We start from the raw sequence: 14,709 nt of genomic DNA on the forward strand, positions 1-14,709 counted from the left end.
TTACTGTTGTAATTTCATTGGATGAAGTTAGAAATTAATTTGCTATCAAATGGAGAGCAGTTTGGAGGGATTCTTTTGTTTTAGGGTCATTATGTAAACATAATGTGTAAACATTATGTAAACATATTACAAGTGGAACTTGTAATAACCCTAACACTAAATAAAAGAAAGCTTACAAGAGAAAAACAAACAGTTTGTGGGGAAAAAAATAACAGTTTTAGTTATTTGGTAGTTTGAATGTTTGAAAAATAGTACCTTTCGAGGAAAAGTATAATATAAATTATGAAATGATTAGGTGTCCTGGAAATAATTTGTTTTCTATTTTTATTTTCATTATTGCTGAAAATATATTTAGACATTTTTGAAGAAGCATATTTTATTTAAAAAGCATTGTTACCACTTGTAATACACAGACAAGAGTCTATGAGCTAAAAAACTTTCTGATTTTGCCTAACGGTTTTGGAATGGAGTAAGGAAGCAAGCACAAGACTCGTTGAGTTCTGGAAATGACTTTTTTTCTTCTTATCCTAAAGTTGATTTAGAATTTATAGCTCTTAATTAGTTTGAGCAAAACAGATAAGATCAAAGCTCTCTAATGATTTCATAAGCCATTCTAAAAATGTCAGGCTAGGGGTAGTAACTGGTTCTGCCATTCCAGCTGTAAAATGTCATGGTTTATAAGCCCCTGAAGTATACTGGGGTTGGCCCTAGGATGGCAGCTTTATAGCTGTTATCTTAGTTTAACTAGTTTTTTGCTTTGTGTGGATTTTGTTACCTTTAATATAATTGGTATGAAAACATTTAAGCCTAACTACTAATAGTATTCCTATCATTTATAGTGCAACTTGTAGGTAATCCTTCCCAGTCCAGATACTGCCTTCTCCTCCCCCTTTTTAATACCTTGAGTCTTGGGAGGTATTGTTTATCACCTTCTTTAGGAAATTAGTCTGTCTAATGTAGACCTTGGGATTTATGAGTACAACATCTAATTTTGTCACTGTATTCATAGAATTGGTTGCTAAACCCCTTGGAATACCAGAATCCATTAATGATTATGCCCCATATGTCAGATGGCATGCTATTTGCACAAATCCCCATATACTTCCTGCTGTTAATTGCAAATCACCTCTAGATGATTTATAATACCTGATGTAATACAGGTAGTTATTATATTATTATACTTTATGGAATAATGACAAGGGAAAATGTCTCTTCATATACAATACAGATACAACCATTGTGGACTTAACTATATTTTTGAACCATGGTTGGCTGAATCTATAACATGGAACACACAAATATGGAGGGTTGACCATGTTTTGTATTAACTGAAGAATTGGAGAATGTACAGTACAAAGCAGGAGTGGATGTTTTGCCTTCATGTCACTTTACAATAGTTGTCTAGTTAATTGGAATGCAATTCATTTTTATTCATTGCAGTGAGTGATATAATAGATGAATATATTAATATATACTCACATATACACATAGATATATATCATATATATCATGAGATATATAGTCCTTGTTTTGAAAGCAAAAATAATAAGTTTTAGAAGCCAGCAGTTGTTCCAGCCTGCCTTTTAGTCTTCAGCAGTCAGGGGTAGCAGCACAGTATTACTTCTAGTGTTCCTCCTAGACCTTTGAAAAATACAAAAATACACTGTAAATGATACTGTGTTTTTTTCCCAAAAGTTTAAGTGTGAATTTTCTATTTTAAAAACGTGTTTTTAATATTTTTTTCTCTTTCCTTTTTTGTTCCTTGTGTTCTGGAAAGTTTCTCTTTGATGATAAAACAAGACTTGTAGACCGTGTCAGACTTAACTGGCAATATGAAGAAGCCCGAAAAAGGTAGGAAGTGCACGTCTACACTTTGGCCTTCTGCTTGCTTGCTTTCTTCCATAGAAGCAGGATGAGCATGTCTCTAGTATGTGACTGCCCATATTTTACCAGAAAGCAAATTCTGATAAAACAGAAATGTCCTTTATTCTTTGAATTTTCTTAATATGCCTGGTAAGCTTTCAAGTGCCCTTAAAATGTGAAATTCTCAGTACTGAAAGTTAAAATGATGTGAAGCCTTTAGCGACTTCTTCAGGTTTCTCTGTCATATCAATCCCCTCCCTGCCCTCCCTTTCTTCCACCCTATAAGTAGCATCCATCTACCAGGCCAGTGAAAACAAACTGTCTTGCCTTTTCACATGCAAGATCCCTTAGACTGATACAGTAAATCATTCATCTTACCACCAAAAGCAGTTTGGTACTGATATATATTACAGTTCATTTGTTAGAGACAAGTAACATCATTTATGTTGATATATATTGTATTTTACCTACCTTCTACAAACGTCACATTTGTCTTTTCTCTTTCCATCCCTCACTCCAGTCTTTATCACAGGACATTTGCCAAATCCTTGCAAAGTACAGTATTTTTGCCTCTGTGAGTTTAGTGTGTTGTCTTCCTCAAGTGTTCATGGTCTCAATTTTTAATATTTGAATGGTTTACATGGCCTCTTCTTAGAGACATTTTCTCTATTATGCCTTATGGAAAGAGTCCGAAAACCAAATCATTTTAAAATTTGTTTCAGAAAACCATGAACCATAGATTTTTGTTTTTATTTTACTTTTATGTGCAGTGCTGAGGATAGAACCCAGGCATCACACATGTTAAGCATGTGGCCTAGCACTGAGTTAAGTCCCAGCTGCCCTATTACCTTTTATTTTCGTTAGGGTCTCCCTCATTGGCAAGTCTGGCCTTGAACTCATGCTATCCCAGAGAAGTCTTAACTTATGATCTTCTTTTATCTGCCTCAGCTAGAGTTATGGGCCTGTCCCACATGTCCCAGACTAAAGAATAGCTTTAAAAACACTTTATTCAGTTATAGGTTGCATATTATCTTAATATCTTGGGCAGAAGAAGAACAGAATACCAGATAGGATGAGGGACTTCTGAGAAGCTTGGCATTTGGACCAATGTTCATTGAGATTTAGAAAACCACCTTTATGAAACTGTAACATTAATAGAAAAGCAAACCATCTAACTTCCTTCTATGGTGGTAACCTAAATGAAAACCTACTTCTGTTTACTGGGATACATCACACCAGCTCTCCTAGGACTTTTCAGGGTGGACTTGTGGTTGGCATTGAACTTCCCAAGTTCATTGGCCAGTGCTGGTTACCTCCCTGGTCATATGCTTCATTTTGCATGCATTCTTTCATGGTAGCTTTGGGTGCTTGTGGGGGCGATTGTTTCTTCTGACCAGTCCTCTACTTCTTCGCTCCTATTTTGAAGTGGGACTGCCAAGTGTGGGTGCTGGAATTTGCTGTGTTGTATTAAACACAGAAAATAGATTATTGCTACACTTACAACCATAATTGTTATGTGTTGCTGTGACATTTACCAAACATAGCAAGTGACTTCTTTGTTCTAGAAATGGTGTCAGTACATACCAAGTCACCTTTTAAATATTGAAGTACATTTGGGCAAAACATTGAGGATTTAAGATTATTCAATGGGCAGGCACTACATTAAATCATTACATTTCCACCAAAGTATGGTGTTATAGTTGCTAGAACCTTTTTAAGATGTTTACTGTAACTACTTAGAAGAATCCAATACCAGCATTTCTGCATTAGCAGGAGAGTAGAGCCTTCTTAGAAATGAAAAACAAACAGGACTCCACAGGTATGATAAGGTTAGGTATCTCAAGATGGGGAGAGATGTTCTTAAATGATCTAAGGAGGCCTACTTCCATGATCCTTGTGAGATACTCTGGATGGTCAGAGTGAGAGAATGCATAATGATTGGAAGTAGAAACCAGCTACAAACTGGAGGAAGCAATAAGATGTATTTGTTTCTAGAGGTTCTAGAAAGAACATAGCTCTGCTGACCTGTGGAACTATGGTCAAATAGTAGTGTTGTTTTAAGCAATCATGGCTGTGGATCAGTTTGTTTGTTTTTATACTAGGAAATAAAATATTTTAATTCAGTCCTTTTGGATATTGCTTGCTATCACTGATAAAAGCATATCTTTTAACTTAGTCTTCTTATTAAAATGCTAAGAATTTCCAGAAATTCTCTCATGCATACTGTCAGACATCATGTTTTGTCAACTATCTGGACATCCCTTAGCCTAGTCACCTTCACACATACTAAGTGACCATTATACATACCCACTGTAGACATATATGTTTCATATATTTCATATATGAGTGGTCAGAAGAAACAATCGCCCCCACAAGCACCCAAAGCTACCATGAAAGAATGCGTGCAAAATGAAGCATATGACCAGGGAGGTAACCAGCACTGGCCAATGAACTTGGGAAGTTCAATGCCAACCACAAGTCCACCCTGAAAAGTCCTAGGAGAGCTGGTGTGATGCATCCCAGTAAACAGAAGTAGGTTTTGATTTAGGTTACCACCATAGAAGGAAGTTAGATGGTTTGCTTTTCTATTAATGTTACAGTTTCATAAAGCTGATTTTCTAGGTGAATTACTTTTGTCAGGTCTACGAGAAGGAGAAAGTGATGTTTTTACATATTTTGAGAAAGTCTTTCCTTCAGTGCCTAGAGCTGAAGTTGTTTTAAAAAATACAAGATTATCAAAACTGTAGATTTCTGGATAGTGAAGGGCTATGTGTATGCTAAGATTTACAAGAAGTGTCTAGGAGTAGAACTTGTAATTCCAAGTGATAGTGTGAGAATTCTGGAGAATTATCTGGCCACACTACCACTGTCAGACGAACCTGTTTCGTATTCAATTCTGAGTTATATGAAGTATCCCAAGAGGGCTACTCTTACCTTTCCTTCCCTCCTGTAATGACTCCTTGTTTTCCCAAGGCAGACATTATTAGAGGGATATTTTCACATTTTAATTTTTTTGGAATATTTTTGAAATTAGAATAACGAGTCTTCTTGAAGCAATCCGGATGACGCAGATGGATCCATATTTTTAACCTAAGAGCACTTGTTCCAGAACTGTGCACAATTTGTAGCCGTTCCCATGGAAACATTCAGCTCAGATAGGAACAAAACATGTGGTTAGTCCAGTTCCTGTGTCTTCAGTCTTGCTGTCAGGGTTGTTCCTGGTGTTCATCTGTTGTCAGGATCCAGTGATTCCAGTTGAGTTTGATTATTCACTTGGATTTACCACTTCTTTTCTCAAGTGACTTTGCACATGAGCTTTGACAAGTAAAGAAAAGCATATTTGCTATTGTAGCTCCATCTTTTTCATTTGGGCAAAGTTAAGGAGGTGAACTTGCTGCTTTTCATTTTAGAAAGTATCTCCCTAAGAGCTCTCCTTCTCAAGGGGAGAAAATGTTAAAGAGGGCAGATGAGGGATGGTAGTATATTGACAGGTACTTCTTGTACCATGTGTTCTAGATGGAGAATTTTCCAGGTAGAGGTTAGTGAAATGCACACTAGTCTGTCAACATTCATTCTGTTGAGGAGATGTTGTCATATTTTCAACTTAGATCTCAGCTGAGATTTTCTTTGACCTTTCTTTCGTAAAAGTAAACATTCACAAGAAGAAAACTAAGTAAAAAATACGTGAGCTATCAGGGCCTGGAACTGAAATATGAAGACACAAGTTTCTAAGTTGCCATTATGGCAGTAGGATATGTTATGGCTTGTCACCATCAAAAATGGACAATAGAGTTCCTGAAATTGTTTGCTATTCCAAAAAGCCACAACATTTTAAGAACATGGAAAATTATACAGCAGATTAAAGATTTTAGGTATAATTTGGGGTTACTCTTGATGTGCTTCCAATGTTTTTAACATTAAAAATACACTATTCTTAGAAATTGCAAACAATTGAAAAATTTCCTGTTAACTGTGAAGATCTGAGTAGTTTCTTCAGCCTACACAGAGATTTCCATTCATGGTTTAATATGTTTTGGTTATGACAGAAAAAACCACTTGATCAGATATCAGAAGTGAGCCATAGTTCAAATTTTATTTTCTGCATTAGACCTTCTCAGGGAACAGAATTTAAAAATCACTTAAATAAATATGAAACCTAAAGTGAGATTTTGCTTTCATTTCTTTACTCTCAGGACATGAAGAAACACATGTCTTAAAACTCTTAAAGGCATTTGTGTAAGATTATATGTATGCCATAAGATGTTTTACCTGTCAAAAAAGAAACAATAAAGCATATAGTAGATTTGTACAATAAAGGAAGAAGATCCCTTCGAAAGTTTAATTTAAAGTGGCCCTTAGGGTTGTTTAAAAATGAATTTGGAAAACGTGTGTGTGTGTGTGGGAGGAGTGGGAGTTCCATAAACTTTCAACATGATCTTGCTTCTCAAGCACTTAATTTCATTGAAATGACACTTCTAAGAAAAGCCTTTCTGGACATTGTTTTTCTACAATGGAATGATGGCTCTTCTTGGGCCTTCAAAAAGTGAATCAACTATTTAGCATGGATCTAGAAGGCATATCAGTGTTTTCCTTGAGGCATGAACTCTACTTCCTCAAGGAACCTTCAGTAGTATAGATGCTCCCTGCATGTGACTCTATTCCAGGCTCTTAGCCCAACAGAGAAGGCATGCTACTGTAAGGCCAGGGAACTGTGCTAGTAGTCAGTTGTTGGGAGAATCCTTTCTTCTGGTGCTTTTTGGCTTCTAGAAGAGACAGACCACAGACAGATATGCCTCTTTTGATTTGGCTGGAAGGGCTGAGAAGTCAACATCCAGAGTGTGGTCACAAAGAAGGTGATTGCCTTTTCCAATATGTCAGTATTCTAGATTCCGAGGTATCTTGAAAAGCAGCTTACAAGCATTGTTGTGAAGTTGGAATTAACGAGGAAATATTCTTAAGCATGGAAATGCTTGCCTAGTTTTCAGCATGCCCCAAACAACTTTTCCAGATGGGTCACAAGAAATTGTCCTCATCCGGATCTTGTTTCTGCTAGAGAGGTTGGCCCTTCCTAGCACATTTTTCCTGTGAGCTATAGTTATAGTACATGGTTTAACTTTGGCTGTTCTACTGTTTTAGTATGCTTGAGGTAAGCAGGCTCTTTGGAAAAGTTCCCTGTGCTTCTCCTTTTTCCTATAAGTTTTTTTGGCTCATTGATTTTTTTCTAGATAGCATGAATCCCTTGAGATTTTCCTGGGAAGGATAGAATTATCTGGAACTGGATTTTCTGCCACCGTCAGCCAGTTGAATTCTTGTAGATACCACTGACATAGAGCTGCCAGGCTTAATGGAGTCTTGTATTTAAACCATACGAAATTCAGTTTGCTCAGGGTTTGGGGGTACGGTGTATAGTTTACTGATGATGAGTGGTTACTTAGCATGTATGCTATCCAGGAGATGGTTCTGGTAAAACACACATCTACAGGGAGGGGCAGGGATCGAGGAAGAGAGGGGGAGAGGGAGAGGGAGAGGGAGAAGAGTGCACATCTATACACACAAACACACATACACACAAAAAAAAATACCACTGAAAACTCAAAAGGAGTGCTTTTGAGAATGTGCCTGTATTATACGTGTGACAGATGTGACTATTTTTTGGGTAGCTTAGCTAAGCTTTCCAAAGAAGCAGATAAAATGAAATAAAAATCTGCTATGAAGACATAGCCAATTTTCTCACTACTCTTCAAGTCTTTTATATTTAGTTTTTAAATTTGTCTTAGCTTATAGTAGATTTTTCTAGAAATTTTATTGGGTATAATGTCTGATTTGGCAATGAATTATTTATGGTCCTGCTCAGAGTATGTTTTCATTGAGCTTCAGTTATATATTACAGCTATAAATTTTAATTCCACTAATTAGACTTCGGTGGATATTTAAGCCCTGTTTAGTTGCCTCTGACATTACTTTTTTAATTATATGATTTGGCATCATTTCCCAAATATTAGCTTTAAGTTAGAAAACAACTTAGCTAATAAAGCTACCGATGCACAAGTAGTGTTTCTTTACCTTCCTGGAGAACTAGGCAAGAGTAAAATACATACATTTAAGCTTTAGCTTGCAGACCCTTTTCCTTCTAGGACTATGGGTTTCAGGTTGATTCTATATGGAGGGAATGAGTCTTGTCTAATTCTCCATCCTTGGTGAGTTCCTGTGTATATTATCTAGATTAGACAGAACGTTATTTGATACAGGGTTAGGCTACAGTTTATTTAATGCATTTGGTAACTCCAGTCAATTGGTGGTATCTAAGTGGAGCTCAGGTTTGAGAAAGATTATGAGGGCTGGACCCAGCAGACAAGAAGCCAGACACAGTTAATGCCATGTGTCCTGGGCACAGGAGGTAGGCAGTCTCATGTGTGCTCCTGCCCTGCATCTGCCATTCCCATATTAGTGAAAAACAACATCCTGTCAGTCCCTGATGTTACTCCCTAAAGGTCATTTAGCACCTTCCAGACTGGGCAGAGTTGCAGAGGAGGAAGCTCTGAGAGTCCTGGCTGTTCAACTTGAGTGAGCAGCAGAAGTGCCCAGAGGACTTGCCAAGACCCCTACCTCATGGCGTAGGAGTCAGAAGATCTGAGCTTGGGCCTGATGCCTTTCTAACCGCTCCCAGGTGATCCTGAGGCGCCAGTCCTGAGGCTCTACTTTTATAATCATTGCCTTAAGGCTGTGTGGTGCCTGACACTTACATGTTTGCACAGATTTCTGTCATCTCAAAGAAATATTTGGACTTCATTTTTAGGCATGCGTGCCAAACTTCATACTCCCCAGCACTGGGTTCACATTGGGTCTGGCATTCCTAGTTTAGTCTTAAAGAAACCTTATCTAAAACATACTGCTCACGCTTTTAAGTATGTTTTCAAAACATGAGCTCTGTCTATTTCATTTAATCTGAATTCAACACCACTTCAGGGCACAAATGATGAAGTCTGTTTGCCAGGCAAGCACTTGGAAATTTAGGGTCATAGAAGTGTTCAAGCACTCAGCTTTTGTTGAGTATTTGCCCCCTCCTTAAGGTCCTTTTCAATCCCACCTGGCCAAGGGCTTTGGGGCAGGAAGGAACAGATGTGGAGCCTGGAGCCCCAGAGCTGTTCTTTTCAGAAACATTTTTAATGGATGCATTTTCCTCCTATTATTTTCTCAGTCTGTCTGTTAGTGCTTACCCCTGGATGAGGGGGCAGAAATGCAGAGGAGTCTCTTGGATGAACAGTTTAGATACCATGATGGTGGAGAAGGGAGCCATGAGCTTTCTCTCTGGGATGATATCATGAAAGGAGCAGAGTGCAGACTTGTTGAGGAGTAGTAGCTGTTTTTGTCAATTCTTTGAAACAAGTACAAAATAATTATTGTCACCTCACAGCTCAGATGAGAGATTACAAAGGACTTCTGCAGTGTTTTCATGACCCCTCATTTCCAAATTCTATTAAGTTGAAGCTCGGAGCAATTATCTTACCATTTATTTAACCGAGTGAATTTATAGAGTTGACGATAGCGAAGAAAATGTGCCCACACCAGGTTTTCTGTTCATTTCTCCCTGCCTCTCTTTCTTTCTCAGAGTCTCCAATATTCAGCAGCAGCTGGCTCAGCTGGCTAACGAGTCATGGCCAGGCATGGCGGAGGCCGACAGGGACCGGCTGCAGCTCATCAAAGAAAAGGAGGCCCTGCTGCAGGAGCTGCAGCTTATTATTCAGCAGCGGAGGTCAGCAGAAGATGTGGTTCGGCTGGAAGAGGAAAGGAGGCGCCTGGAGGATGAGATTCAGCGTGCTAGGGCCACATCTGCACAGGGTGCCACAGAAAGGTGTGTGGCTTTCCAAGACTTTGGGAGCAGAGGGTACTACGTCTAGAAATGAAGCAACTAGAAATACTAAGTGAATGACTTGTATATCGTGTGAGGGTATTCTTAATTGGTACAAGTTGAACAGTCCTTGTGTAAAAGCGCTTGAGCCCAGAAATGTCTTGAATTTTCCTGTGTTTTATCTAAAACCTTTTTATTACGTTTAATTTGTTTGGTATATGTCTGTATATGAATGAATATGAATGTGTACCACAATTCTAGTATGAAGATTCCAGGCAGGCAGCAGTCTGCCCTATCATAATGTGGGTCTCTGGGATCGACCCCATGTCACCAAGCTTAGCAGCAGATGCCATTTTACCTGCTTGACCATCTCACTTATCCTAGATTATTTTTTTTACATGTTAGGTTAACCTTTTAATCAAAATACAGCCCCTAGAATCCTTTTTCTTCTTTTTTTCTTTTCTCCTCCCCTTCCTTTCTTTCCTTTGTTTCTTTCTTCCTTCATTGTTTGCAACAGGGTCTTATGTACCTAGACTGGCCTCCAACTTGCTGTTATAACTAGTGGTAGCCTTGTGTTACTGATCCTCCTGTATCTACCTCTCAAGTCCTGGGATCACAGGCATGTGCTTTCTTTTGGGGCTAGAAGTTTGGTACGGTTTTGGATTTTAAATTTTTGAGTATTTTTGTAGATGCACTAATCTGAAAAATCTAAAATCTGAAATGCTCCAAAATCCCAAATCTTCACATCATACTTAGGTGACTAAAACAGCTTGAGATTTTATATCAATTCAGACTTGGGACTCATAAATGAGGCATGTTCTACTTCCCCTGAGAACAGTGACTGCCTGGCGTGTTCCTTACTATGTGGGAAGTGGAATCATATGCCTTCTGTGCCATAAGAGGAGCCAGCTGCTTTCAAAGGCTCCTGATACCGACTCAGAACTGGGACATGGAAGCCAGGTGCAGTGTCTCACACCCCTAATCTTAGCACTGAGCCTTGAGAGGATCACCTTGGGTTCAAAACCAGTTTAGGATATACAGTGAGTTTCAGAGATTGAGAATGGGCTATGAAGTGGCATCTTATCTGCAGAAAAAGAGAAACAGATATAAAGTGATTGAGGAAAGCAATAGAGAATGAAGGACAAGCATCATTTATACTGTTTCCTGTCTGATGTGGGTGCTTGGTGCTTCTGCTTATGTTTACAGAGCAGTGCCTGTGAGGGATTGGAGGCAATTTGGGGAGGGGGGCAGGTGGTGCTCTAGCTTCAGAACAGGGAGCCTCTGTTGCCTAGGGGAATTGCTCCTTGTAGCATTGTGGGTATCTCCCTACTGCTTTTATCTCTGACTTTGATTTCTAGCCAGGGAAGCCAGCTCTTACTTTTGCAGTAGGAAGTCGGCAGCCTTTGTGAGTCCCTTTCTGAACGTGCCTTTCCTCAGTTACTCTGAGACGCTTTCAAGCACAAGACACGTGAAGCCTCTGTCTTTTGTATTCTCTGATGCCAAGTTGTTCAGCCTTTCATCATGTGCCACATCTCCTGGTTTCCATTTGCTGAATGCAATTGCGGAGTGTGCTGAAGGCTGGGTCTGCTTTCCACATTTAACAGCTGTCAGTGCTTTATCTGTGGCTATCTGCCGAGCTTTGGGGACCCTCTCCTTTTGTTAATACATTGGCTTACTCAAATTCAGCATATTTGCATGACCTTAAATTTTATCTCTCTGAGCATTGTCTATGTAGAATTTAAGTAATAGGAATTACTTGACCTGTGCAAATACATATAGTGACAATATCATTGTGACTTCTTTTACATTTTATTTTAATTTATTTTTGGTTGTTTCTTTGTTTTGAGACAGGGTCTCATTATGTAACTCTGGCTATCCTGGAACTCCTTATATAGACTAGTCTGGTCTCAAACTCACAAGAGATCCACCTGCCTCTGAATGCTGGGATGTACCACTCTAACCCTTTTCATTGTGACTTCTGATTGTTCTTTGTGTTGCCTAGCAATCTTGATGTTTGGATGCTTATTGATAATCTTTAGGGGAGATGAATGGTGGCTTGGAGGCTCATTGCAGCATTGAAAGGAAGTGGTAGTATTCAGAGAGTTTAGCTTAGCTTAGTAGTGAGCAGAATGATGCCTGAGATGATAGCATGACCTACCATTACACTGTAAAACTAAAGTACAGTCTGAATCTCAAAAGGCAGAATGTAACTGACCTTTTCTTTTGTGCTCTTGGGCTTGGTGCTTTCTGAGTTATACTTTAGCTTTTCTTCTACCTTGGTATTCTCTTTTGTATGTTGTGGATAGGATGAGGGTCCACAGTTCCTGCTGTTCTCTGTTCAGCAGGGTGGATTTCATCTAGGAATGGTGCCTGCCTCGTCAGAACTTCCATCTATGCACTTTTGACTCTAGTTGCCCTCCTCATGTGAAGTTCAACATTGCCAGTGCTGTGGACATAGGATTCACTTCATATCTGTAGAACTCTCTGGGGACAGTGTTAGCTCCAGTACCTGAGTCTAAGGAATAAGACAACAAAGCTGGAGTACTTTTTACCACGAGTCTCTAGTGGGACCATACTGGGTAGTCAGTTTTGGGGAAAAGAGACCTCAATAATAGCTGAATAGACCCAAGTGAATTTCCTAAATCTGTGCAAAATGACCTTGGTTACTGGAAAACATATATGTGTGATAATTATCTTTCTCCTTTGTACTTTAAAGCTACTGAGTATGAGATGAGACCAAACACTTCAAAGGGTTCCCACAACTGTTGACACTCTGGTGGATGCTGGTCACATTTCTCAATGTCACTTCCACTAGTTTAAGTGTGAGGTTTCTTGTAGCTCAATCTGTATGGTTAGACTCAGAGTGGAAATAGAACGAAGGGAGTGAGCTTGGCTCTTTTTTTTGCTAAGTTGTGGCAGGCAATTGACCAGTTATGGGATCTGTCTTATTTCAAGGTCATTCATACAGAATTATGATTAGAAAACCTAGTGAGGGGACATAATTGAAACTTACTTTCTGTCTTAGTGGGTTTTTTTTTTTCTGTGAAGAGACACCATGACCAAAGCAATTCTTATAAAGACAAACATTTCGTTGTGGCTGGCTTATACTTTCAGTCCATTATCTTCATGTCAGGAAGCATGGAGATCCGAAAATAAGCATGTACTGGAGAAGGAGCTGAGGTTCCACATCTTGATCCCAAGGCAGCCAGAAGGAGACTCTGATCCCACACTGGGCAGAGATTAAGCATAGAAGACCTCAAATCATCACATTCTACTCCCTGGCCTCTAGAGACTTACATTTATAATGCAAAATGCTTTTAGTCCAACTTCTAAAGCACCTGTAGTCTATCACAGTCTCAACAATGTTTCAAAGTCCCTTTTGAGGTTCATGCAGTCTCTTAACTGTAATCTCCTATAAGATCAAAATAAAAAAAAAAAACAGATCATATACTTCCAACATCAGAGGATATACGTTACCATTCTAAAACATCACAGTGAGGAAATGTTGGACCAAAGCAAGACCAAAAGACATCTGGGAAATCTCCAAACTCTGTATTTCCATATGTGATGTCCAGTTCCTTTCAGCTTTGTTGACTGCAACACAATTCTTTCTCTTGGGATGGTTCTATTCCCTGTTAGCAGCTTTCCTCAGCAGACATACCACAGCTCTGGCATCTCTAACATCTTGGGTCTCCAAGGCAACTTCAACTTCACAGCTTCTTGTTCCAATGCCTAGTTCCACACATGATCTTATGAGCTCCTCTAAACGGCTTAGGTCACTTCTCTAGCTCTGCTCTTTGAATCACTCTACGATCTGGCTGACTCCACTACACTGCCACTGCTATTTTTGGTGGTTATCCACAGTACTGGCCATCTCCAGTACACTGGGTCTTCTGCTGGAACTGGGCTGTACTGTCATCAATAGCCTCTCATAGGCTCTCTCTTCATGGTGCCAAGCCTCAACATTGTTCTTTGCATGACCCATTCAGTCCTGGGGCATCAACTGCAACTAAGGCTGCACTTTCACCAATGGCCTTCCATGGCCTCTCACTGTGTCAAGCTTCTGCTGCTCTCCATGACCCGTTCAGACCCTTCAAAACCAATACCACCTGGGTGATTCTTACACATTACCAAGTCCAGGTGCAGCACAAGGTACAACCTTGTATATTTCTGGAACATACCTTTTTTTGTGCTCTCAGAAAACATTTCCCAGATTTCACTACAGTGACGCTAGTCTCTTCTTAATCACTGCTAATTTCTTAGCTCCAGCTAACGAGAAACAATTGTCCCAGTAGTCTTCTACTTTTCACTCTAAAGCCAGAGCCACATGACTGAAGGTGCCCAGTTCTACTCCTTGCTGGTGCTGGAACAACCCCTCTCTACCCCGTTCTATTACATTTTCACCAGCTTTCTCTTTTCCAATTCCCTTACTACCTAAGCTCAGCTATCTTGAACTTGCTCTGTAAAAAGACCTTGAACTCAGAGATCTGCATGACTCTGTCTCTGAGTGCTGGAATTAAAGACATGTACCACCACCTCTGAACCTAAGCTTTTCTTTTCCTGGAGCATGTTCTGTACCATGCTGTCTTTGAACTCAGAGATCTGCTTGTCTCTGTCTCATGGGATTAAAGTCATGTACCACTATGCCAGAACCTAAGCTTTTCTTTAATTCCATTTTACAAGATCTTTTTAAGTTCTGAATTGTACTTCAATCCATATATCGTCAAGTTGACAACTAAGAATATCCATCATAATTCATACCCTGTCAATTTGACACACAATCATATCTCCTTGTCTAAATGAATAAATGAATCTCATATCTAAATAAAAATAGTAACTCGGTCATAATAATGCCTAACATATAGCCATCCACCTTTCAACTGTAAACACATAAATAATAAGCTTAACTGAGTGGGATCTTGCCACACGGTCACCACCCCCTTAATCTGTTTATCTCCTTGAACATAAGATTTTGCTCCATTCTGCTTTCTGGTGCC

The 14,709-nt window shown here is 39.3% G+C and overlaps 1 protein-coding gene across 1 annotated transcript in view; it reads left to right on the forward strand.

The window, feature by feature from the left end:
* Positions 1-14,709, forward strand: part of Wwc3 (WWC family member 3) — a 116,094-nt gene that overhangs the window by 77,600 nt on the left and 23,785 nt on the right. Inside the window, 2 exon segments of the mRNA NM_001427611.1 lie at positions 1,778-1,851; positions 9,473-9,715. Coding sequence (NP_001414540.1) covers positions 1,778-1,851; positions 9,473-9,715 — 317 coding nt within the window.

This window comes from Rattus norvegicus, chromosome X, assembly GCF_021556685.1.
Source record: "Rattus norvegicus strain SHRSP/BbbUtx chromosome X, alternate assembly SHRSP_T2T, whole genome shotgun sequence".
Classification (NCBI taxonomy): Eukaryota; Metazoa; Chordata; class Mammalia; order Rodentia; family Muridae; genus Rattus; species Rattus norvegicus.